The sequence below is a fragment of the Sus scrofa genome, chromosome 14 (genome assembly GCF_000003025.6).
Source record: "Sus scrofa isolate TJ Tabasco breed Duroc chromosome 14, Sscrofa11.1, whole genome shotgun sequence".
NCBI classification, from domain to species: domain Eukaryota; kingdom Metazoa; phylum Chordata; class Mammalia; order Artiodactyla; family Suidae; genus Sus; species Sus scrofa.
In genome coordinates, this window is record NC_010456.5 from 82,050,173 (window position 1) to 82,073,070 (window position 22,898).

Genomic DNA, 22,898 nt, shown 5'->3' on the forward strand with positions numbered 1-22,898 from the left:
TGTGGAGTTAGATAAAGAAACTCCATATTCTTTGCTATAATGGGGTCCAAGGGCATTGTGAGGGATGAATCTGACACCCTAGGAGTTAGCAGTTAACAGAAGTCAGCTTGCAGGAAGAAACAAAGTATAGGACTCCTTTAATAAGGGTCATCCTAAATAAGAATTTTGTCTAGCCACCAGGATAAGACTTGACAATTAGGATTTGTGGGGAGAGGAGAACAAGGGTTCAGTTCAGCCTCCATGCTGACTTAGATCTCCAGGGGCACAAGAACATCCTAGAATAGAGGGGGCTGTGTTAGTGATGAAAGGGCTCAAACATTAGGGGCCCAGGTGCTCTGCTATGGGATCCTGCTTCAAAAAATTGCAACATGGGAAACAGAAGACCTTTTCTTATCAACTGAGGAAAACTGGCTTTATAGGTTCCACAGTATACAAGGTGATGGCATCAAAAGCTAGGAGCAAGTCAGCACCTCCAAGGGGGTGCCCATAGGAAAGGACTGGAAACATGCGGCTGCTGGTGTATAGACCTAGGCAAAGGGTGGATGGAAGAGATAAAGTCACAAGGATCTAAAAGCAAGCAGAGCTGACAGCCACAGCAGTAGGGTGGGGAAATGCCCTACAGTCACTAGAAGTTAGAGTTACCCTGGGGATGGTTACGACAGTGTATCAGCAGCTCAGGGGTCCAAACTGGCCACTAGAGCAATGTAATGGGCAAACACAAGCTAAAGAGATGGAGAGATTTGGGCAAGGAAGGCCATCCCACAAAAGGCAAGTGGCAGGGGGCACTCTTAGATCCAGAGCAGAGAGCAAAAGAGTGACCCCTGCTAGGTGGTAGCTCCTCCAACCGCTGCCCCCACCCCAGGCTGCTACCTAGCACTTCCTCTACAAGGCTACTCCCACTCAGGTATACAAGGAGCTCCCAGCTCTTTCCTAATATCTAGGCAGTAATGTTGAGGTGAAGGGGGAAGAGAAGTGGGCACAGTAGGTGCTGGCTCTTGGATTCTGCAGATGCAGGTTGCTTTTGCAATAGTTGTAGGTCACTGTGCAACTGGCTGGTCTTCTCTGGACCTTGAATTCCTGGACATCTGTAAAATACAGACACTGTTGCTGCCACTTAACTCCAAGGGTTGCAATGAGATGCAGATGAGAGCGTGGACTGAGGTGCTCTATAAACTCTAAGGTGATGGGTGTGTAGTGTTATGAACATCAGTGGCAGGTGTCCAGAATGCAGGTGATCGAGTGAGTCAACAAGGAAGAAAATTGCTCTATCTACTTCTTGAAGAGGGTTCTCAGGAAACTGGGGCTGGGAGGCCCAGGTTACAGGGCAGTCATAAATAGCCAGTGCCTGCCCAGAAAACTTTAGTTTGCCTGGAGATTCTGGAGCTCTAGAGGACGCAACTGTGAGTGTTTCTGGTCTTGCATCTCCTTTTGTTCTCCTGATGTCCAGTGAGTAGCTCCCTGCCTCTATGGGTGGCTTATCCTACCAGTGTTGAGGAAGGCAGGGTCTGTGGAGCTGTTCAGGCCTAGGAGGGTGGGTGTTGGAGGTGGGGGGCACAGTGGGGTAATAAGGAGCACTCTTCTTCCCCACACTCTGCTCTCTTAACTCAGGGGGAGATTTGTTTCCTGGTCTGGGACAGGGTAGGTGAATTGGGTATGATACCCAACCAGACCTCAAATGCCATTGTTGGAAGCCCCCGTGGAAAATGCAGTTCATTTTCCTCTTGGCTCCTCTCCATCCCTGATTTCTTCAGAGAGAGTAGTAGCCGAGAAACAGACCAGGTGTCCCTCTGTCAGTTCTAAGTCCATCCCGGTATCTAATGACCGTGAGGCATGGATAAACATTGCTTCTCTCAGCCTCAATCTTAAAAAGCTTTCTGGACTAGGTCACTGATTTTTCGACCAATTTTCAGAGGGGTCATTGGTTTTTTTCCCCAATAAAATCTTAACCTGAAAGTTTGGTATAAACAGAACATCATGTATATTGAAGGGGCTATGGATCTTCCCATTCTCTCTGTTGTCCCAGGTAAGATGCCTCATCTGAATTTTTGGTCTGAAAACCTGTAAGTTTTCTCTCTCCAAGGCCCTTCCTGCTACAGTGGGTGATGATACGTTCCCTCCCATCTTGAGCCATTGGGCAGAATACCTTTTGCTTTTCGGGCCCCAGTGTTGAGGTCAGAGGTCAAATGTCCTGGTGCTGGCCTGGGTCCTTTGGTACCATGACTGAGCTCTGCCACAAGTACAATGAGGCAACTGCAGCTGGCCTGAGAACCCATCTGGGTATTTGTAGAGACTCCCAGGATCCCTGAGGAAGTGGTGGATTCAAAAGTGAAGACAGGAGCTCCTGCTGTGGTATGGGATCAGCGGCGCGTCTGGTGAGCACTGAGACCCAGGTTTGAGCCCCAGCCCAGCACCGTGTGTTAAGGATCTGGTGCTGCCACATTTACAGCTTATGTCTCAACTGCAGCTGGGTCTGAGCCCTGGCCTGGGAATTCCATATGCCACAGGGCAGCCAAAAGAAGTGAAAGACAGAGTTCCCATTGTTTCTCCCCAGGTTAAGAACCTGACATAGTATCCATGAAGATGTGGGTTTGATCCCTGGCCTTACTCAGTGGATTAAGGATCCAGACTTGCAGCTTGATCTGGCGCTGCTGTGGTTGTGGTGCAGGCCTGCAGCTACAACTCCGATTCAACCCCTAGCCCAGGAACTTCCATATGCTGCAGGTGCCCCCCTCCCAAAAAAAAGAAATTAAATTTAAAAAGCCATAGAGGGGAGTTCTCGTCATGGCTCAGGGGTTAACGAATCCGACTAGGAACCATGAGGTTGCAAGTTCGATCCCTGGCCTTGCTCAGTGGGTTGAGGATTTGGTGTTGCTATGAGCTGTGGTGTAGGTTGCAGACATGGCTCAGATCCCGAGTTGCTGTGGCTCTGGTGTAGGCCGGCGGCTACAGCTCTGATTAGACCCCTAGCCTGGGAACCTCCATGTGCTGTGGGAGCAGCCCTAGAAAAAGGCAAAAAAGACCAAAAACAAACAAACAAACAAACAAAAAAACAAACAAAAAACCCGATAGAGGCTAGTGCACAATAGGGCTCATCCACAGCAATGAATTGGCAGTTCAGGGAAGGAGCACTTCTCTGGCCAAGAAGCCCTTCCCCTCCCACCACCTCAGCCAGCCTGGTGACTCTCCTCCCCTTGGCAGGTCCCTCGCGGGCTTTGTTACCAGCTTCCAACTCCTATGAGCCTTTTCTGCTCATAACTTTACCGTTTCTCTCCAAGAGAGGAAGGAAGCTCCGTAGTGGGAGTGACCCCTGTCCTGAACACCCCCCTAATCTCACTTAGTTCCTAAGTTCCTTTCAGATGGTAACCAGATACCTTGTGGGACATCTGCTCTTTTTTGCCCTTCAGAATTAGCCTTCCTCTGACTGGGCCCATCTCTTGTGTCCCCTTCCTCCACAAGGGGCCCCTGTTCCAAGTTCTCTCAGGAGGTCTGAGCAGGGCTCTAGGTGTCCCACGGTCTCTCCAGCCACTAATTTAGTGTCTCTGAGAACTTTCGCCTGGGTTCTCTCTGGGACTTTCCTCATGGAGAGTGTCTAGCCCAGAAATGGCAAGTCTCCTGACAAACATGAAGCCATCTGGTGCCCAGGACATATTTCACCAAGCATGCAGGTCTCTGGCTGCTTTTCAGACAGCAGCGCAGACGACCAGGACTAGTCCATCCAAGGCAGCAAGAGAGAGGAAATGATTCTGCCTTGTTGGAGCTGAGCCAATCACCTTGATGGATCGGAAAGGGAGAGAAAGTCTGGAGAGGGGAAAGGTGCTGCCTAAGGGCCCTTGGTGAGTCCTTCCTGAGGTGACAAATGGCCTCAGTGAGGAATTCTACTTTCTAGCCATGGTGCCCTTGGCAGTGCCCAAGGGGAGTCACAAAAAGGGGTGATACAGAGTATTTGAGAATAGGTGGCTGCTGTTGGCAGCCCATGTCAGAGATCCAGCTGGTTAACTCATGCCTTCCCGGGCCAGAACTTATTGCCACCTTGTCCCTAAACTGCCTCCAGAGCGCTGCTGCTCTTGGTCCCAGAGATGGGGAGAAGAGCTGGGGGAGGGGCTTCTCCTGACCTCCAGGAGCTGGACCACACCCTCATCTGTGTGCTAGGACCAAGAGCACCTCCTCTTTCTTTCTGTTCACCTGCCTAGGACATGCTTCTCCTCCCTCTCTCCGTGCTGATCCTGCTCACACAGCCCCCGAGGTCACTGGGAGCAGAAATGAAGACCTATTCCCAGAGAGCAGTGGCCAACGCCTGCGCCCTGGTCATGTGTAGCCCCATGGAGAATGGCCTGCCTGGTCGTGATGGTCGGGATGGGAGAGAGGGCCCTCGGGGCGAGAAGGGGGATCCAGGTACAGCTGGGCCCACGGGCTTGTCTTGGTGGAGAGGGGTGGGCGCTGGAATTGTAACCAACCCAGAAACTGAGAATTCTGCTGTGGAAACTTTGGAGATGGTCTTCTTCCCAAGGAGGTGGGTTTCTCCCAGATATTCAGCCCACCCAAAACATGGCTTGGCTGGTTGGCTTGGCAAAGACAGGCTGCCCCGAGCCCCCAAGTGCCTCCCCCCATCACCACCTGCCCTGATTCCTCCTCTAGGGTCTTCTGACTCCACCCACTCCAAGAATGAGCAAACAGTAAGTAAATGACTGGTATTTGGGCACCTCTAGAACCTGCTCCATCACTTAACCATTGTTCATTCTGAGTAAATGGTGCCTCTGCAGAGTGTTAAATATTTTAAATATTTAGTTAAATCTATCCCATGAAGGGTGGGAAGGGATGAGGGTCTGTGGTCCCATACTCAGGCCTGATCAAAAGGATTTTCCCTAAATACATTAAGGAGAGAAGGAAGAGGAGCTCACATGCCTTTGTCCAGCCCTGTGCTTGGATGTTCACTTGAGTAGTTACCAAAAGTCTACAAGGGATGTATTAACCTTGTCTGATAGTTAAGAAAATTATGACAGAGAGATGCTAAATGACACCCAGTCTGGGGAATTTCCATTGTGGCTCAGCGGTAACAAACCTAACTATTATCCATGAGGACGCAGGTTCCATCCCTGGTTTCGCTCAGTGGGTCGGGGATCCAGCATTGTCAGGAGCTGTGGTATAAGTCACAGACGTGCCTTGGATCTGGTGTTGCTGTAGCTCTGATTCAACACCTAGCCTGGGAAATTCCATATGCCGCAAGTGTGTCCCTAAAAAGAAAAAAAAAATGACAGCCAATCTGGAAGGTGAAATGGACTTGGGCTTCTGCATCAGATGCATCTGTGCTTGACTGCTAGCTCCATCTCCACAGTAGGGACCTCCCCCTCCCCAGACACCCCACCCCGGGACAAGCCCCTCAGTGCCTTTGAGTCTCAGTCTGCTCATCTGTAGATGGGTATAATATCACCACACAGTAACAAGTAATTGAGCCAAGGCTTCATTTTTTGTTGAGTCTTCAGAATAAAGTTGCATCTCCTTGCTGTATCAATTAGGTGAATTCTCCTGAGGTTTCCAAAGGCACTGATTATTAAGGGAATCATTAGAGAAATACTGCACCACAGGGGAGAATCTGGGTCTTATATTGTTAAGAAGTAAGAATTCAATGAACCACCCAAAAGGACGAAGGGACCATGATGGCACTGGGCTAGGGCTATGGAGGGATCAGTTGTGGTCTTTATATTCTGGAGTTTGCATTTTGGTTGAGAAGGAAGGAAACAACATTTACGTGGGAAAGAATAGGTAACATTCCCCAGGCTTTGCAGGGTAAGGGACAAACAAGTATCTGTCTGTCCTTTATAGACAGAAAGTGGTTCCCAAAGTGAAGGGACTGGGGTTAGGGGAAGGCTGCCTGGAAGTGAACTCAGGAGAGGGGTGGTATTCAAGGCACCAGCTCTCTTAGAGAATCCCAGCTTTCTCTAGCTTCCAGCAGAGGGGCCCTGGGTTGAAGCCTTTCCTACAGTGGCCCTCTGAGCAGCATGATGTGTGGCTGAGAGCCCCCTTTCTAGTGCATTCCAAGCTTGGCCTCGGGTTGGTGCTTGGAGAGCAAACACTGCAATGCTTTGCTCCACTCTGGCTCCTCAATTCCAGGCACTTTAGTCACTCAACCATTCTGGGGCTGAGAATTTCCTGGAGACCTTGGAGCATCCTCAGAATCCTGAACCAAGTAGGTCTGGGTGGGGCCAAAGTCTGCACTTGGGACAACCTCCCCGGCAGATTCTGATGCACATGGTCCCAAGAACTTGCTATAAAGGACAAGGTGGGGCTGAGAGGAGAGACCCTCGAGCAGAGGTGGAGGATGGAGCTGGGCCACGGTGGCATATCATGCTAGGCCGATAAGACCCTACCCCTGCTGGGGAGGCTATATTTCAGGGAAGGGGGGTCCCTCCAGGGGCATGCATCTCCTTTAGAATAAAACCTCACCCCTGGGCCGTCCCCTAGGTCACTCTCCACCCTGCTGACCTCTGTGGCCTCACTTTCTTCTCCTCCTCCCAGGCTCCCTGGGCTCTGACCTCACTGGCTCCTAGCTGGTCTCTAAGCACCCTCAGCCCCCTGCCTCCCAGGACCCTGTCCTTGCTCTTTCCACACACATCCCCCTGGTTCACTCTTCTTTCCTTCATGGCTTTACTCACAGAGCCCTTCTCTGGTGTTTTTTTGTTTGTTTTGCTTTCTAGGGCCGAACCCACAGCATATGAGTTCCCAGGCTAGGGGTCAAATTGGAGCTATAGCTGCTGGCCACACACAGCCATAGCAACTCAGAATCCAAGCCGCATCTGTGACCCACACCACAGCTCAAGGCAACGCCAGATCCTTAACCCACTGAGCGAGGTCAGGGATTGAACCCTCGTCCTCATGGATGCTAGTTGGGTTTGTAACCCACTGAGCCACAACCAGAACTCCCACAGAGTCCTTCTCTGACCATCCTTAGAAGACATCCCGCCAGTACTCTCGATGCTTTGTTTTTCCTCTGTGGCACTTATTCTGATCTAAAAAAACACCATATATTGTACATTTTGATTTTGATTATCTATTTCTATACAGTTGAGGTTAAGCTCCCTGAGGAAGGGATTTGATTTTTTTGGTCTGTTTCTTTCAATACTACATACCAGCATTTAGTACAGGGCCTTGTACCTAGTAGCAGCTCAGTGAATACCTGTAGGATGAATGAATGCCAGGAGAGGAGGAATTGTAGGGCACTTAAGCCTGGCCACATTGCTGGCCCATAAAGCTTCACTTTGGGTAGCAGGAAGACATGGGCTGAGGCATTTGGGGGATGCTGGGATGCAAAATGAGTGCTTTGGGGGCATGGTGTTTGTGCTGAAAAGGTTGGCCCCTCCTCCACCTCAGTGTTCTCATGGCTTCCATGGTTTGTGCACCAAGGATGGGCACCCTCTCAGGCTCTCTCTCTCTCTTTTTTTTTTTTGGTCTTTTTGCCTTTTCTAGGGCCACACCCATGGAATATGGAGATTGCCAGGCTAGGGGTCTAATCAGAGCTGTAGCTTCCAGCCTACACCACAGCTACAGCAACATGGGATCTGAGCCTCGTCTGCGACCTACACCACAGCTCATGGCAACTCCGGATACTTAACCCACTGAGAGAGGCCAGGGATCGAACCTGCAACCTCATGGTTCCCATTTGGATTTGTTAACCACTGAGCCACAACAGGAACTCCTCAGGCTCTCTTCTAAGGAATGTTTTTTTCCCTTGGCCCATCTCCCTGCTGTCATTCCAGATGGGGGACGCTCAAGAGATGCTCAACCTGGGGCCAGAGCGTCCCTAGCTGAGCATGGTGCACTCTAGGATCTGGGATATGGGGCCCATCCTCCATGCTTCCTTTTCATTCCTAGTGAGGATTGTAAGTAAAAGCAGGACCCAATGCCCTGCATAAAGCCTTGCAGCCACCCATCAAATGTACCCAGCCCCCACCCCCAGCATATTCTTGCTCCAGGCAGGCCTGGCTCCTCCTTCTCTGAGGGAGCAGTTTCCAAATCTGAAACATCACCTTCTCTCCAAGACTCTCTCAATCCTCTTCACCCTTGAAGAACCCTTTCCTCCAGGTACGTGTGTGCTAGGGTCGGTGGTGCTATGATGGGCGAGGATTATCTTCCTCCCTGTTACCCATGCCTCACAGTTTCAGCTTTGATTACAAATCCCCTGCAGACCAGGGTCTGGTGCTAACATTTACATCTTGCCCCGGGCTAAGTATGTTCCACACAGAGTTTCTTTGTGAACAAATACATGAAATAATGAGGAAAGAAACAAAGAAGTAAATGAACCAGTTAGCAGGACCTGACAGATGTCATTTCTTTTCTTGTCTTTTGGCACATGAATGCTTTTTTCACAATAGCCAAAAGATAGAAACAACCCAAATGTCCATCAGCTGGTGGCTGGATAAGCAAAATGGGTTGGAGCCACACAATAGACCATTGCTCAGCCACTCAAAGGAGTGAAATACTGAGATGTGCTACAAGTTGGATGAGTCTCAAGAACGTCATTCTGAGTTGAAAAACCAGATGCGAAAGGTCATATATTATATGAATTTATATAAAATATCTAGAATAGGGGGAGGAGAGAAAAATTAGGAGTTTGGGGTTAATATATACACATCGCTGTATATAAAATAGGTTAAATATAAGGACCTACTATATAGCACAGGGAAGTTTTTTTTGTTTGTTTGTTTGTTTTTGCTTTTTAGGGCCACACTTGTGGCATATGGAAGTTGCCAGGACAGGGGTGGAATCTGAGCTGCAGCCGCTGGCACATCTACAACCACAGCAACTCAGGATCTGAGCCACGTCTGCGACCTACACACAGCTCAGGGCAACACTGGATCCTTAATCCACTGAGTGAGGCCAGGGATTGAACCCACATCCTCATAGACACTAGTCGAGTTTGTAACCCACTGAGGCACAACTCCTATACTCAATATCTTGTAATAACCTATAATGGAAAAGAATCTGATAAAGAATACATATATATGAATATATGTGTAACAATCACTTTGCTATACATTTGCAACCAACACAACATTGTAAATTAACTGTACTTGAATAAAAAATACATCCAGAAGTTCCCATTGTGACGTAGCAGAACCGACTAGTAACCATGAAGGTGTGGGTTCCACCCCGGGCCTCACTCACTGGGTTAAGGATCCAGCATTGCCATGAGCTGTGGTGTAAGTTGCAGATGCAGCTCAGATCCTGCATTGCTGTGGCTGTGGTGTAGGCTGGCAGGTGCAGCTCCAATTTGACCCCTAGCCTGGGAACTTCCATACACTGTGGGTGCAGCCCTAAAAAGACAAAAGACCAAAAAATAAAAGAAAATAAAAAATACATCCAGAATAGGTTAGAGACAGAAAGCCAGGCCTAGGAGGTGGCAGGGAGGAAGTGATAAATGGGTATGTGGTTTTCTTTTGAGTTGATGAGATATTTTTGAAATAAATAGAGGTGGTAGTTGAATGTCATGAATGTGCTAATGCCACCGAATTGCCTACTTTAAAAGATTAATTTTTTTGTTACATGAATTTCAGCTCAATAAAAGAAAGAATAACCAATCATAGAACTGTGTGTAAAATTCTTAAAACTGAGGAGTTTCTGCTGTGGTCCAGTGGGTTAATGATCCATTTGGCTTGTCTCCATGGAGATCCCAGCCCTAAGCCATGGTTAAGTATCCTGCGTTACCACAGTTGTGGTGTAGGTTGCAGCTGAGTCTAGGATTCGATCCTGGGCCTAGGAACTTCCATATGCTGCGAGTGTGGCCAAAAAAGAAAAGGAAGAAGAAGAAAATAAAAATTACCATAACTGTTCCACTTAGAAAAGCAACTGTTAACACTTTTGCATACACTGTTCTTGTGGCTTTTCTGACGTGTATTACATGTGCACACCCTACACATGAATGCACATATCTATGAAACAGAATCATATTGAATGTCATATTTATGACATGCTTTTATCACTTGATGTAGTAGATAATAATTTGGTCTATTTTCTGTAGCTTTAAGAGCATAGTATATAGCTTTTTCTTTTCTTCTTATTAAAATATAATTGATATATATTAGTTTCAAGTCTACACTGTAATGATTTTATATTTTTATATATTGTGAAATGATCATCACAATAATCTTGTCAACCTCCATCAACACCCAGTTACAATCTGTGTGTGTCTGACAAGAAATTTTAAGATCTACTCACTGAGTAACTTTCAAGCATGTAACAGCATTTATAGTAACCTTGCTATAAATTATATTCCCAGGACTTATTTATTTTATAAGTGGAAGTCTGTACTTTTTTTTACCACCTTTACCCATTCTGCCCACTCCCCAACTCTACCTCTAGCAACCGCCAATCTGTTCTCTATATCTATGAGTACATTCGTTTTGTTTTCTTAGTTTCCCCATACAAGTGAGCTCATATGCTGTCTTTTTCTGACTTATTTTACTTGGCATGAGACCCTCAAAGTCCACCTATGCTGTTGCAAATGGCAAGATTTCATTTTTTCTTATGGCTGGATAATATCCCATTGAATATACACCCTGCATTTTCTCCATCCACTCATCCATCAACAGATACGTAGGCTCTTAGTTGCCTCCATGTCTTGGCTACCATAAACAATGCTGTAATGAACATGGGGGCGCATATATCTTTTCAAGTTAATGTTTTCATTTTCGTCGATGAAATGCCCAGAAGTAAAACTGCTGGATCATAGGGTAGTTCCATTTAAAAATTTTTTTTGAGGGACCTCCATACTGTTTTCCTAGTGGCTGTACCAATTTACGTTCCCACTAACAATGCATGAGGTTTCCCTTTTCTCCACAACCTTACCAACACTTATTTGTTGTCTTGTTTTTAAAGCCATTCTGACTGGTATGAGGTGGTATCTCATTGTGGTTTTGATTTGCATATTCCTGATGATTAGTATCAAGTGTCATTTCTGATATAAACTTTGGTTCTGGGAAGGGGAGGGCAAGGAGTCCATGATCAAAGGTAAATGCCAACAGACTGCTTGCCCTGCACACTGTAGCCATGGGGCAGGGGAAGGTGCATTGCATGGAAAGTCAGACAGGTCTTGCTTTGAATCTGCCTTCAACCCTGGCAAGTCTCTTTCTTCACCTCTAAAGGGAGGATGTGGCCCTTCATTCTTAGGTCACCACTGGACTAAGTGTAAAGAAGGAGTGTTTATACCCTGTAAAACCCTGAAAGAATACCAGGGGCCTGACCCTGCAGGCAGCTGGCTCTTTTGGGCCCGGGGCTAGGATTTTGCCCATTTCTTCTGCTGCTACAGGTTTGCCAGGAGCTGTAGGGCGAGCGGGGATGCCTGGACTGGCTGGCCCAGTTGGGCCCAAAGGGGACAACGGCTCTACTGGAGAACCCGGAGCAAAGGGAGACATTGGACCATGCGGTGAGCAGCTGGGCTTGGAATGCAGATGTCTGCAAGTGGTGTGCTGCCACTAGGACATGCCAGTAGGCAGGCACAGACTTCATCCCAGGAAGAAGAAAGGTCATTCTCAAGATGGCACTGGGTTATTTCAGGGAAGACTAGAACGACTGTTGGCCATCATCTTTAGAAGCTGCCTCTCTGATTTCTGGTATTGCCCTCATTGTTCATGCACTCCCACTTCCAAGGAAGTTTAGTGTCACTGAGGGGGCTGGTCCTCTTCCCCAGGGCCTCCAGGACCTCCAGGTATACCTGGTCCAGCCGGAAAAGAAGGTCCCTCAGGGCAGCAGGGGAACATAGGACCTCCAGGCACACCAGGCCCCAAAGGAGAGACTGGGCCCAAAGGTAGGTGGTTGGTATGCGGTGGGTCTGGGAGGGAGGAAGGGGGGATGACAGTGGCAGTGAGTGATGGTACCTAAAGTATACACAAAGTGCCTGGAAAAGCCCAGACCATCCATATCAGGCAGGCCTGGTCGGGGCCTCTCCCCCCACATTTCCCCTCACCCTCCCCAGAGGAGGCCGGGCAGTAAGGAGCACAGTCTCCCAGTTTGCTCTCTCACCTCGGAGCTGTGGGCAAAAAGTCTGGTAATGGTGTGTGATGAAGGCACTCTTGGCTGTGGTCATCTCAATTTGTTCCTTCCTCAGGAGAAGTGGGTGCCCTGGGCATGCAGGGCTCTACAGGGGCAAGAGGCCCTGCAGGTCTTAAAGGAGAGAGAGGTGCCCCCGGTGAGCGTGGAGCCCCTGGAAGTGCTGGGGCAGCAGGTGAGCAATGGAAGTTGGGGCTGGACTCCTGTTCTCCTATGCCCACCATGGCCAGCCATCTGGTCAGGATTAGCTTTCCTGGGGGGGCAGCAGGTGCGGGGCACTGGGAACTATCTGTCTCTAGGGAGGGCAGCGTGGGCAGCAGGGACGGTCTACACTCCAGGGAAGGTTGGTTGTTGGGTGACAGGGACAGTTGGTGTCCAGGATGAAAGGCTGGGTTCTGGGAACAGAGGGACCTATGTCTATGGGGAGGGTGTACTGCTGCGCAGTAAGACAGTCCAGATACTGGGAGGGTGAAAATGCTGGAAAGTGTGTACAGAACTCACCCAACTCTTCTTCTTTGACCCCAGGGCCTGCTGGAGCCACGGGCCCTCAGGGCCCTTCAGGTGCCAGGGGCCCCCCAGGACTGAAAGGGGACAGAGGTCCTCCTGGAGAAAGAGGAGCCAAGGGAGAGAGTGGACTCCCAGGTAAGGCAGTGTCCTCTAGCTCTGGGAGCCCCTACTAGGGCGCAGGTGGGGAGGGAAGGCTGGGGGAGGCCCTTTTCCACTCAGCCCCTCTTCTCAGATGTTCCCACTAGTTACAGGAAGTGGGTAAGAAGCAGGAAAGGCTGACCAAATGGAAGGTAACGTGGGCCCTGGTCCTAGCCTCTGCTACTCGCTGGAGGGCAACCTTAGCAGGTTTTCCATCTAATTTTTGGGAAAAACATACCTCCCTTCCCAATGCATCAGATCGCTTTGAACTTCAAATAACCCAGTGGATGGGAAGGACTTAAGCTACATGTACTCCTCTCCTCACAAAAAGGAAGTGCTCTCAGATGGCTAGAATTTGAAATTAAAATGCCATGTGGTTCAGGGTCAGTGAGGTGCAGGTACCTACTCAGGAGACCTTTTGTTCATAGGAGAACCACAGAAAATCCCATGGGCAGCAGGAGCCAGCTGTATCAGCAGATGCAGGCTTCCTGGGGTCCATCCCAGTCCTTTTCCCCCACCCCCAATATGTGCTTGCAACTGGGCACCCTTCCCTTGAGGCCAGGCTCTGAGCAGATCCCAGGCTGTGTTGGACTAGTCTTCACTTGCCTCTTTCACCTGCAGGCATCACTGCTCTGAGGCAACAGGTGGAGACCTTACAGGGGCAGGTACAACGCCTCCAGAAGGCCTTCTCTCAGTATAAGAAAGGTGAGTTCCTGGACCTGAACCTGGGCCAGGCACCAAGGGTAGGCCTCAGACTGGGTAAGGTCTTGACTTAGAGTTGGCTGGGCTTGGATCTAAAATTGGACTTAGCTGGGACCATTGGACTGAAACTGGGGCAGGGAGCGGGGTCAGGATAGAGCTGGGACGGAGCAGTGCAGCCATGTACTGCAGGAGCTGCAAATAGATACAAGGGACAGGAGGAGGATATAGTCCTTACCACCAGTTTGGCAGACTTTTGCCCCTGGGCAGGTCCCAATGATAGACAAGGGATACCCAACCCAGGATGCATTCCTTCCCACTGTGGGGCCAGGTGTGCAAGTGCCCAGAGATGCAGCTGCACCCCCAAGGCAGCAGAGAATCCAGGCACTGTCCAGAGAGCAGGGGCTGGGATGCTGCCTATGGTGTTCAAGGCTGGTGGGGGTCTGACCTTGGTGTATGGCTACTGAGTATCTTACTCTAAAGATGCTCCTGGGTCTGGCAGGGCCAGTGCTGGACCCTCCCTGCACATCCCTAGGTGCTCAAAGCAGAGATTTTTCCCTAATATGGGACTCCTAAGGAAGCAGAGGCCTCTAAGAGCACACACCTGAGTGCCCTGTGCCTCTGGGACTCTCCACCTCAGTCCCCAACTGCCCCTCCTACCTCTCTGCTCTCACCAACATCAGTTGAGTCCATGTCATTCATCAAAACTCATTGATCCAAAAGAAGAGTTTTCTGAAGGAATAAGCATAAAGGGGCCTGATGGGTGAGTCCTAAGGACGCAAGCCAACTAAATACCTAGGTAGTAAGGATGAGCTCCCAGCTTTTGGCATGTCTGCCTTCATCCTCAGACATCTCTGCATATGTCTTCACTCACTCATATGTACACTAATGAAAACAAAAGAGAACGTGGGAAATATACCTGCCACAGGTGTGTGTAAACACCAACCCTTACTCCACATCATCCACATGCATGAGCACACACACACATATGCGACACAAATATTCACACTCATGCACCTTCAGATGGATGTATGGATATGTCGAAGCATACACATGTGTGCCTAGCCAGACATGTCCCAATCATGGCATATGAACTTGCACTGACCTGGTCCAGAGCTGCTCTGGGTGCCATCCTGACTCCATGGCGATTCTGGGCCCTGAGTCTTGGTTGAAGCTACTCAGAGGAGAGGGGCAGTGGGTCAGGGTGCAGCCTGGACTCCTAACCAGTCCCTGAGACCTCTTGGGGCCATGATAATTTCCATGCATGGGCCTAGAAGTCAAAGGGATGGGGATGGGATGGAATAAAAAGAAATAATTGACTCGTTGCACAGGTGTGTGTAGCATACCCCTACTTTGGAAATAGGGACTGGGAAACCCTGAAAAGGGAAGTGGCTTTCCCTTGCCCACCCGGACCCTCATTGCCAAATGGGAGCTGAACACATGGCCTTCTGACTCACAAACAGGGCTCTCTCCAGTGCTGATCCCACCCCTGCGCCCACTCACAAACATACTTCTCAGATGACTTCATCCCTTGCCCAGCATCCAGGGAGGCTGACTGGCTGGGGCATCACCCACGTCAAGAGGCCAGCACTGGGCTGCATGCAATGTAGGGATGAGTACGCTGCTGTCCTCAGATGTTCCACCCTCTCCTCTTCCTTCATCCTTTCAAGCAGCAGAGACACCCCTCTCCCCCGCCTCTGACAACCCTATGACCCCAGCCAGGCTTGGAGGTGGGGGCCCTGCAGGCTGTTTTCTTCACTCTCAAGAACTGCCCCAGGCTGCACGGTGTCATTTCTCTGGCCAAAGTCATTCCAACCCTACGTAATGATTGAAAAAGCACTTCTGGCCCGTGTATGACATGGGATGAAATGGAAAGTGCACGTCTCAGCTTAGATGTCACAACAAACAAGGTTTGATCCTAACTCTATATTTGACAGCTGTGTGACTTTGGGCCTCTTATATAACTTCCCTCAGTTCCAGGGAACTGTAACTGGAGACCGGGGCACCCCTCGCAGGGCACACCACCGATCCAGGGCTGCTCTGGAACCTGCTGATACCCTGGGTGGGAGGCTGGGGGCTCCGGTTGGGGCACAAAGTTCTAGGTCCTGCCACAACCCCACCCTGACTCTCCCCTTCTCCTAGTGGAGCTCTTCCCCAATGGCCGAGGTGTCGGGGAGAAGATCTTCAAGACGGGAGGCTTTGAAAAGACTTTTCAGGATGCTCAGCAGGTATGCACACAGGCCGGGGGACAGATGGCCTCCCCACGCTCTGAGACTGAGAACGAGGCCTTGAGCCAGCTGGTCACAGCTCAGAATAAGGCTGCTTTCCTGAGCATGACTGACATCAAGACGGAGGGCAATTTCACCTACCCCACGGGGGAGCCCCTGGTCTATGCCAACTGGGCCCCTGGGGAGCCCAACAACAATGGTGGCAGCAGCGGAGCAGAGAACTGTGTGGAGATCTTTCCCAATGGCAAGTGGAATGACAAGGCCTGCGGAGAACTGCGCCTCGTGATCTGCGAGTTCTGAGCCCCTGGGGAGGGAGGGGCGGTGTCCAGAGCTGTGTGCTACCAACGTCCCAATAAATAGGTGACCTTCTGCTGGCCAGGGCTTCTCCACAGAGCCGTGGGACGAGGCCAGAAGGTAGGGAGCCTATGGAACGCCTCCCTCAGAATAAAGTACGAAACTGGCCTCACACTGGGAAGACCTGTCAGAGGAAGGAGGGGCCAGCCCGCTTTCCTAGGTGCGAGGGATAAAATGAGACCTCCCTGTTGTAAAATCCAGGGTCTCTGCCTCAGCCCTCCATTGCCTCCAGCTATCGGCCACAGTCAACCCAGGGGATCACGCCCTCCTCCTTCCCTTTTCCTCTTTGTGGTTTCTAGGACGACCATTCTCACTTGCTATCTTTTATCCTCCTGGCTGCTCCGCATCAGTTGCCTTTGCAGGCCTCTTCTCCTCTTCTGGACCACACCATGGAGGACCGCTGGAACTTCAACTCCGGTTCCCTTCTCTCCTTATACTCCATGCTTGAGCTCATTCTGTACGATGACTTTACTTTTTTTTATTTTTTATTTTTTTTTTGTCTTTTTGTCTTTTTTAGGGCTGCACCCAAGGCATATAGAGGTTCCCAGGCCAGGAGTCTAATCGGAGCTACAGCTGCTGGCCTAGGTCACAGCCACAGCAACACCAGGTTCAAGCCCGCATCTGTGACCTACACCACAGCTCACAGCAATGCTGGATCCTTAACCCACTGAGCGAGGCCAGGGATGGAACCCACAACCTCATGGTTCCTAGTCAGATTTGTTTCTGCCGCGCCACCACGGGAACTCCTGTACAATGACTTTAAATTCCTTCTACTGATGGCTTCCCAGGTGGATCCCTGTTCAGAACCTCTCCCTGAGTCCCAGATTCCTCTAGCCAATGCAAGCTGGAGCCCCGGGGCTGGGAGGTCTCAGTGGCTGCCTCTTGCTTCAAGCCCTGAGCCTTGGAGGCTGCACAGTAAGGAGGCATAACCTAGCAGGGAGGCACCTGCCTCTCCAGCCAGACTACATGACTACATGGCCTCACACCCCTGCATCCTTAACTACTCAGGATCCCCCTCTATCCATGTTAGCGTGACCACCCTTGGCTCATGCGAGAGCATACCATCTGCATAATCCTAACCCCATCTGTATAATCCTAATCCTGAAATCTCAGGCCCAGAGGATGTGCAGCCATGTTCCAACTCATCCCCAAACCTCCTCCTGCCTGGCGGTTACAGGGATGTTCTTCCCTGCTGCCTTGGAGATAATCTAGTCTAATCTTCCTCCTCGTTTTATGGACATAGACACCAAGACAGTGAGGGAGGGGACTTACACAGGTAGTATCAGTGCCACAGCTCACTTGTGAAAAAGGCCATCTGATCCCCAAGCTTGTACTTCTGGCTTGCACATTTTTAGGCTGAAGGTCTCTATGTATTAGAGTTCCCTGGTGGCTCAGTGGGTTAAGGATCCAGCATTGTCACTGCGGTGGCTCAGGTAAGTGCTGTGCCTGGATTGGATCCCTGGCCTAGGAACCTCCATGTGCCTTGGGGGCAGCCAAATAAAAACAACAATGAGATCTCTGCATAGTTGACTTTATTGACACACTACAGCAAAAAAAGGTTTCAATGGCACATGTGCTAAAGAAATTGGAATGATGTCGCAGGCTCATGGAGGGGGCAATGGATATCCCTCCCCTAGTCAGGAAACCACTCTTTCCTTTGTTCCCAGGGATCAGGAGGACTGGCCTCTCTGGCCCTTTCTGAATGGGACCTCCAAGCCCTACCCCCTTCCCAACACTCTTGTAGCACTTCACTTATAGGACAGCATGTCTGAAAACAAAAGCCACACCTCTCAGAAGCATGCAGTTAAGCGCCCTTCTAAGATTTTTCTCCTGCTACTGAAAAAAAAAAAAAAAATCAAAACCCAATTCCTGGCATCTTCTGAAACATAAGCAGTTATACAATGATGAGCAAACAACTCTCCAGTACAAATGCCTTGCTTGGGTACACTTATCAAGGGAGTTTAGAAAGGTCTGTTTTTATTGCAAATAGGAAAAAACAACTGGATCCAGGTAAGCTTTTTTTTTTTTTTTTCTCTGAGAAGAGAGAATTTTGAATAATTCAAGAAGGACTGGTGAGGGGGTGGAGGGTGGTGCATAGGCAATGTCATGCCAACTCTCTGGCTTCTGCCTCTCTCTCTTCTCACTTCTTTCCCTCCTTTACATGCCAACCTCCTCTGCCTCCAGCTCTCTCAACTGCCCAACATAGTGAATCGTGTGTCCCAAAGATCAGGAACTCTTGCCTGGTATCAATTCAAAACTCTGTGGAAATGCACCTGCTCGCCTCAGGTATATCTCTGGTACAATCAACTAATCCTGGCAGAGAGGGGACCACAAGGTACAGTATGGCCACTGGGATCCATGTGAGGTCATGGTGGTCTGGGCAAATGCTCTATAAGTGATCACTATGCATCCCAGTATGTAAAACAAGTCTATTTCTTGATAAGAGGGAAAGAGTGGCAGAACTATGGATTCCATGGGAAGGGAAAAAAAATCTATGATGTTGAAGGCTAGGAATGCTGAGACCCTCAAAACCTAGGAAGAATCTTCAGGTCAACCTAAACCATGGGCCATGGGGGTCTGGTTTGCGTTCCAACACAGAGAGCAAGTAAGAAGGGTTATTTAAGCTCTGCAGGCAATCTGATTAAAGCAGCGGATTGAGGAAAGTATTTCAGAAAATGCAGGTCCTTACCAATTTTTGAGCACAGAGGTCTTTCCTAGGCCAACACTCATAGGCAAAGGTCAACATAGATTTTAAACAGCATCAGCCCCACCCCAGCCATAGTAGCCATGGTCCCTGGTTTAGTACCCTAGGTGTCGAGTGAAGCCAGAGCTATATAACTCTCACATTCTCAAGAGATGTTGGCATCTCTTGGTGACATCATGGGAACACTCTGAATCCTTCCATGAATGGAAGGGGGACAACCATAGCAGTTTCATAGGGAAGCCCCTTGTTTTATAGTATATTCTCAAGTCGCCTCCTGATTCTCAACCCTTCTGTCACCACATCAGCCCACATCCCATACTGAACATCCTGTGGGAAGCCCTCTAATGTTTACTTTTCTAGGATCCTGTCTTTGTTCTGAATTTCCTTCATATAAAACATTGATATTTGAGTCACTTACGTTCAGAGCATCCTCAATCATTCTTACCTTCCAGATGTCCTTAATGCAAATTTAATGGTGTGCTGGACCTTTTCTGGTTACCTGCATTCTGTATAGCAGAGCAAAGAAACAAGGTACCTGCCAGGAGAAATAAAACATTAATTTATATGCCAAATATTTATTTAAGCACTGGATACACAGATGACAACAGTGGTCATGCCCCCATAACATGTTACAGCCCTGTACTTCCTTAACGTCAGAAATGAGCTGCAGAATTGTGTATCAGCAGTGGGCAGTGGAGGTATCCAAGGGGTAGACTGGGAATGAGTGGATGGATTATAAAACCTTTTAACCAGGAGAATAGAGGGGAGCCATCCGCTTGTGCAAGCACCAAAAGACTCAGAGGACAAGACACTTACTAGTGTTCAACCTAATTGCCTCTGTATAGCTGATAACTAGTATCTTTCAGTAGATTTTATTGCTTTTCACTAATGGTTCACTAAGAGAGGCCTGTGACCTTCAGGGCTCTGTATAGCTGATAACTGGTACCTTTCGGTAGATTTTATTGCTTTTCACTACAGTTTCACTAAGGTGTTACTGTTGCTTCTGGGTAGAAGCAGATGAGAGCCAATGTAATTTTCTAAAACACACTCTTTTCTATTGCCATGGTGAGCACAGGAGCATCGGTGGTTATAAGGTTGGATGATCTGAGATTTTGGAAATTTGAGCAAATGCATAGGAAACAACTGCCCTTGGGGATCACCTACTTTCACTTGGATTTCCAGTGAGATTTGGGGGTTGTTCCTACAGCATATGTAGCCCATCCTTACTGGATACATTTTGAATATTCACATCTTTGACCTCCATTGACTTAAGCAATGTAGTCTCTCTCAGACTGCCTGGCTGAAACAACATTGAGCCACAGAGGGACTCAAGAGGACCCTGCCTGAGCAGAGTGGCACTTTTTATATTTATTTAGTAAGGAGACAGAATGAATAAAGGGAATAAGTGGAAGAGTTGAGTGAATAGAAGCCATAATTCCTACTTGTAAGTCTGTTTGTAGACTTGAAGTAAGTGGTTTCAAGATGCTCCCAGGCTCTTTGATATGAAGAAATCGCACTGTGTCCTCATGGCCAGCCTTTCTGCCCATTTATTAGTTCCCTGAAAACTTCATTTCAGGTCTAAGTGGCTGGGGCCAGGCCAGAGCAGAAAGGTCAGATGACAACTCAGGCCAAGCAAATGCATTCTGTGACTAGAGGATTGGACAGGCGCAGAAAGGGGAGGAAAACCAGTGGTGGGATTTTGAGCAAGCCTGGGATGCCTGGCCCCCCCGGCTGCTGAGTCTGGGAGAGTAGAAAGAGTCTGCTGAGTGAAAGAGATGTGAATTTTCCAAAAACTCAACTCCCCCCAAAAAGTGCTTGAGGCTGTAAGGACTTCAACAAATAATTCTAAAGCTCTTATAAAAGAATAAACATCCTAGAATAGTCGTAAAGATTAATTTAAAAATATAACAAGTTTTGACGTGGTTATTTTATTTTAAAGGGTTTTAAAAAGCTAACATAATTATAGCAGTGTGTTACTGACACAGGAAGAGACAAAACAATGTAAAAACCCACAAAGAACAAAAGTGGGTCCAAGTGTATATATGCATATATGATAAAAGATAAAAATAGAATACCCAAATTGTAGGAAAAGTATGAATTGTTCAATTGATAATGCTGAGCTAAATGATTAAGCATTTAGAAGAAAAATGAGAGCAGGTTCTTTAGTTACATATAAAAATCAAAATCAGGATTCTGGAAAACCAAGCAAATGCAGGGGTTGTAGCACAGGTCCGGCTGCGGCTTGGATTCTGTCCCTGGCCTGGGAACTTCCATATGCCATGCAGTGCCCCCCAAAAATAAAAAACTGAAAATGAGAAGAAAATATAAGTAATGATTATCTAGTCTTAGAAGGGAAAAGAGCTATCCAAGAATATCAGAGAAGAAAACCCAATTAAAATATTGATATATCTACACAAAAAAGTATATAAAACATCTCTGCCAAAAAATAAAACATGATATAAAATCAAATTAAAAGTATGATTTATTTGCAAAGTACACAACAGATAAATCAAGAAGAAAATTAATATCTAAGTAGAAAAAAATGGGATTAGTAAGAGTAAGAAGAGGAAATCCATAAAAGAAGAAATACTGATGGCTAATAATATTGAAACATGAAAAAAGGCATGCTCTTAGTAGTAATTGAAGAAGCTTAAATTAAACAGCAGTAAGTATCCAAAAACCTATGGGCTAGAGCTAAAGCTATACTCAGAGGAAAATATATTTTACTTTTATTAATAAAAATTTAAAAACCATAAAAATGTGAGCTGAAAATAATTGAACTGAATGTTTATCTTTTTGAAACAAATTTTATTAATTTTAATTTTAATTTTATTTTTTTGTCTTTTGTCTTTTCAATGCCACACCCACTACACATGGAGATTCCAAGGCTAGGGGTTGAATTGGATCTATAGCCGCAGGCCTACACAACACTGGATCCAGGCTGCATCTGCAACCTACACCACAGCTCACAGCAATGCTGGATCCCTAACCCACTGATCGAGGGCAAGGAGCGAACCCGTGTCCTTATGGTTGCTAGTCAGGTCATATACCACTGAACCAAGCCAGGAATTCCTTAAAAAAAATTTTAAAAACAGAAAGGGACAAAAGAAATAACTTTAAAAGTGAAATGAATGAAATGTAAAAAAGTAGGAGTTTCCATCGTGGCTCAGTCAGTTAACCCAACATAGTATCCATGAGGATGTGAGTTCCATCCCTGGCCTCACTCAGTGGGTTATAGAATCCAGCCTTGCTATGAGCTGTGGTGTAGGTTGCAAATGTGACTCAGATCTGGTGTTGCTGTGACTGTGGTGTAGGCTGGTAGCTGCAACTCCAGTTTGGCCCCTTGCCAGGGGAACTTCCATATGCTGCACATGCAGCTGTAAAAAGAAAAAAAAAATATATATATATATATATACACACACACACACACACACACACACATATATTTAAATATATATATATATATATAAGAGAAATGATAAATTAACTTAGAAACCAGAATTTTTTAAAGGCAAATCTGAAAAATGTATCCTGATAAAACTATATGAGAAAAAAAAAAAAGACAAAACACCAACTGCAGAGTAGTAGTGATAAGAAAAGTGCTGGAACCACAAATGTGAAAAAGATTAGAAGACCCTTAAGGCAGAGGGTGGTTTGAGCTCAGTGCTTTCACCACCCCAGCCTTGGTTTGATCCCTGGGAACTGAGATTCCACATCAAGTTGGCGCACACCACAGCCAAAAAAATAAATAAATAAACCCAGACAACTTTCAATCTATGGATTCATCTCCTTTAAGGCACTGGTCATAATTAAACAAACCAAGGCAAGGATGAAGGGAATTTGGCGTCTCTTCTCAGCCCTCCCCCACTTTTACCTTGTGGCCTGGGGTCAGATTTGACCCCTCTCGCCTTGGAGCCCCAGGTGGGGTTTAGCTCCCTGGCCAAGGAGGACCATTGTACTACTTTTTCTCTGGTCTGGAATGTAGCCCATGACCTTAGTGCATTGGTCAAGAATGACCATGTAACAGTGAATGTGCTGTTAAGCCACTTCAGGAGTGTCCATCCAGCCTCCATCTCAGAGGTGCTTCCACCTCTGGACTCCCCATGCCCTGTTCACATAGTGAATCCAAAGTGCATACTGCCTTTACTGATTCCTGCTCTTGGAGTGCTTGGGAGCCAGATCTCCTCACTGTAAGGGGAGATGCTCACCCAGGAGCTGCTCCCAGGCAG

The 22,898-nt window shown here is 47.9% G+C and overlaps 1 protein-coding gene across 3 annotated transcripts; it reads left to right on the forward strand.

The window, feature by feature from the left end:
• SFTPD (surfactant protein D) lies at nucleotides 1,228-19,086 on the forward strand. 3 transcript variants are annotated; one of them, XM_005671145.3, is made up of 9 exons: nucleotides 1,228-1,400; nucleotides 2,288-2,372; nucleotides 4,191-4,392; nucleotides 11,300-11,416; nucleotides 11,681-11,797; nucleotides 12,098-12,214; nucleotides 12,565-12,681; nucleotides 13,306-13,389; nucleotides 15,526-19,086. In XM_005671145.3, the coding sequence occupies exons 2-9, from the start codon at nucleotides 2,352-2,354 to the stop codon at nucleotides 15,909-15,911; spliced, it is 1,161 nt and encodes a 386-aa protein (XP_005671202.1). In that variant the 5' UTR covers nucleotides 1,228-1,400; nucleotides 2,288-2,351; the 3' UTR covers nucleotides 15,912-19,086.

Excerpts from the sequence above, each read along its gene's own strand:
- SFTPD (XM_005671145.3), top strand. The coding sequence starts at position 2,352 with ATGGGATCAGCGGCGCGTCTG. Across the intron at positions 12,215-12,564 it reads TGGAAGTGCTGGGGCAGCAG|GGCCTGCTGGAGCCACGGGC; the intron begins GTGAGCAATGGA and ends CTTTGACCCCAG. Across the intron at positions 12,682-13,305 it reads GGGAGAGAGTGGACTCCCAG|GCATCACTGCTCTGAGGCAA; the intron begins GTAAGGCAGTGT and ends TTTCACCTGCAG.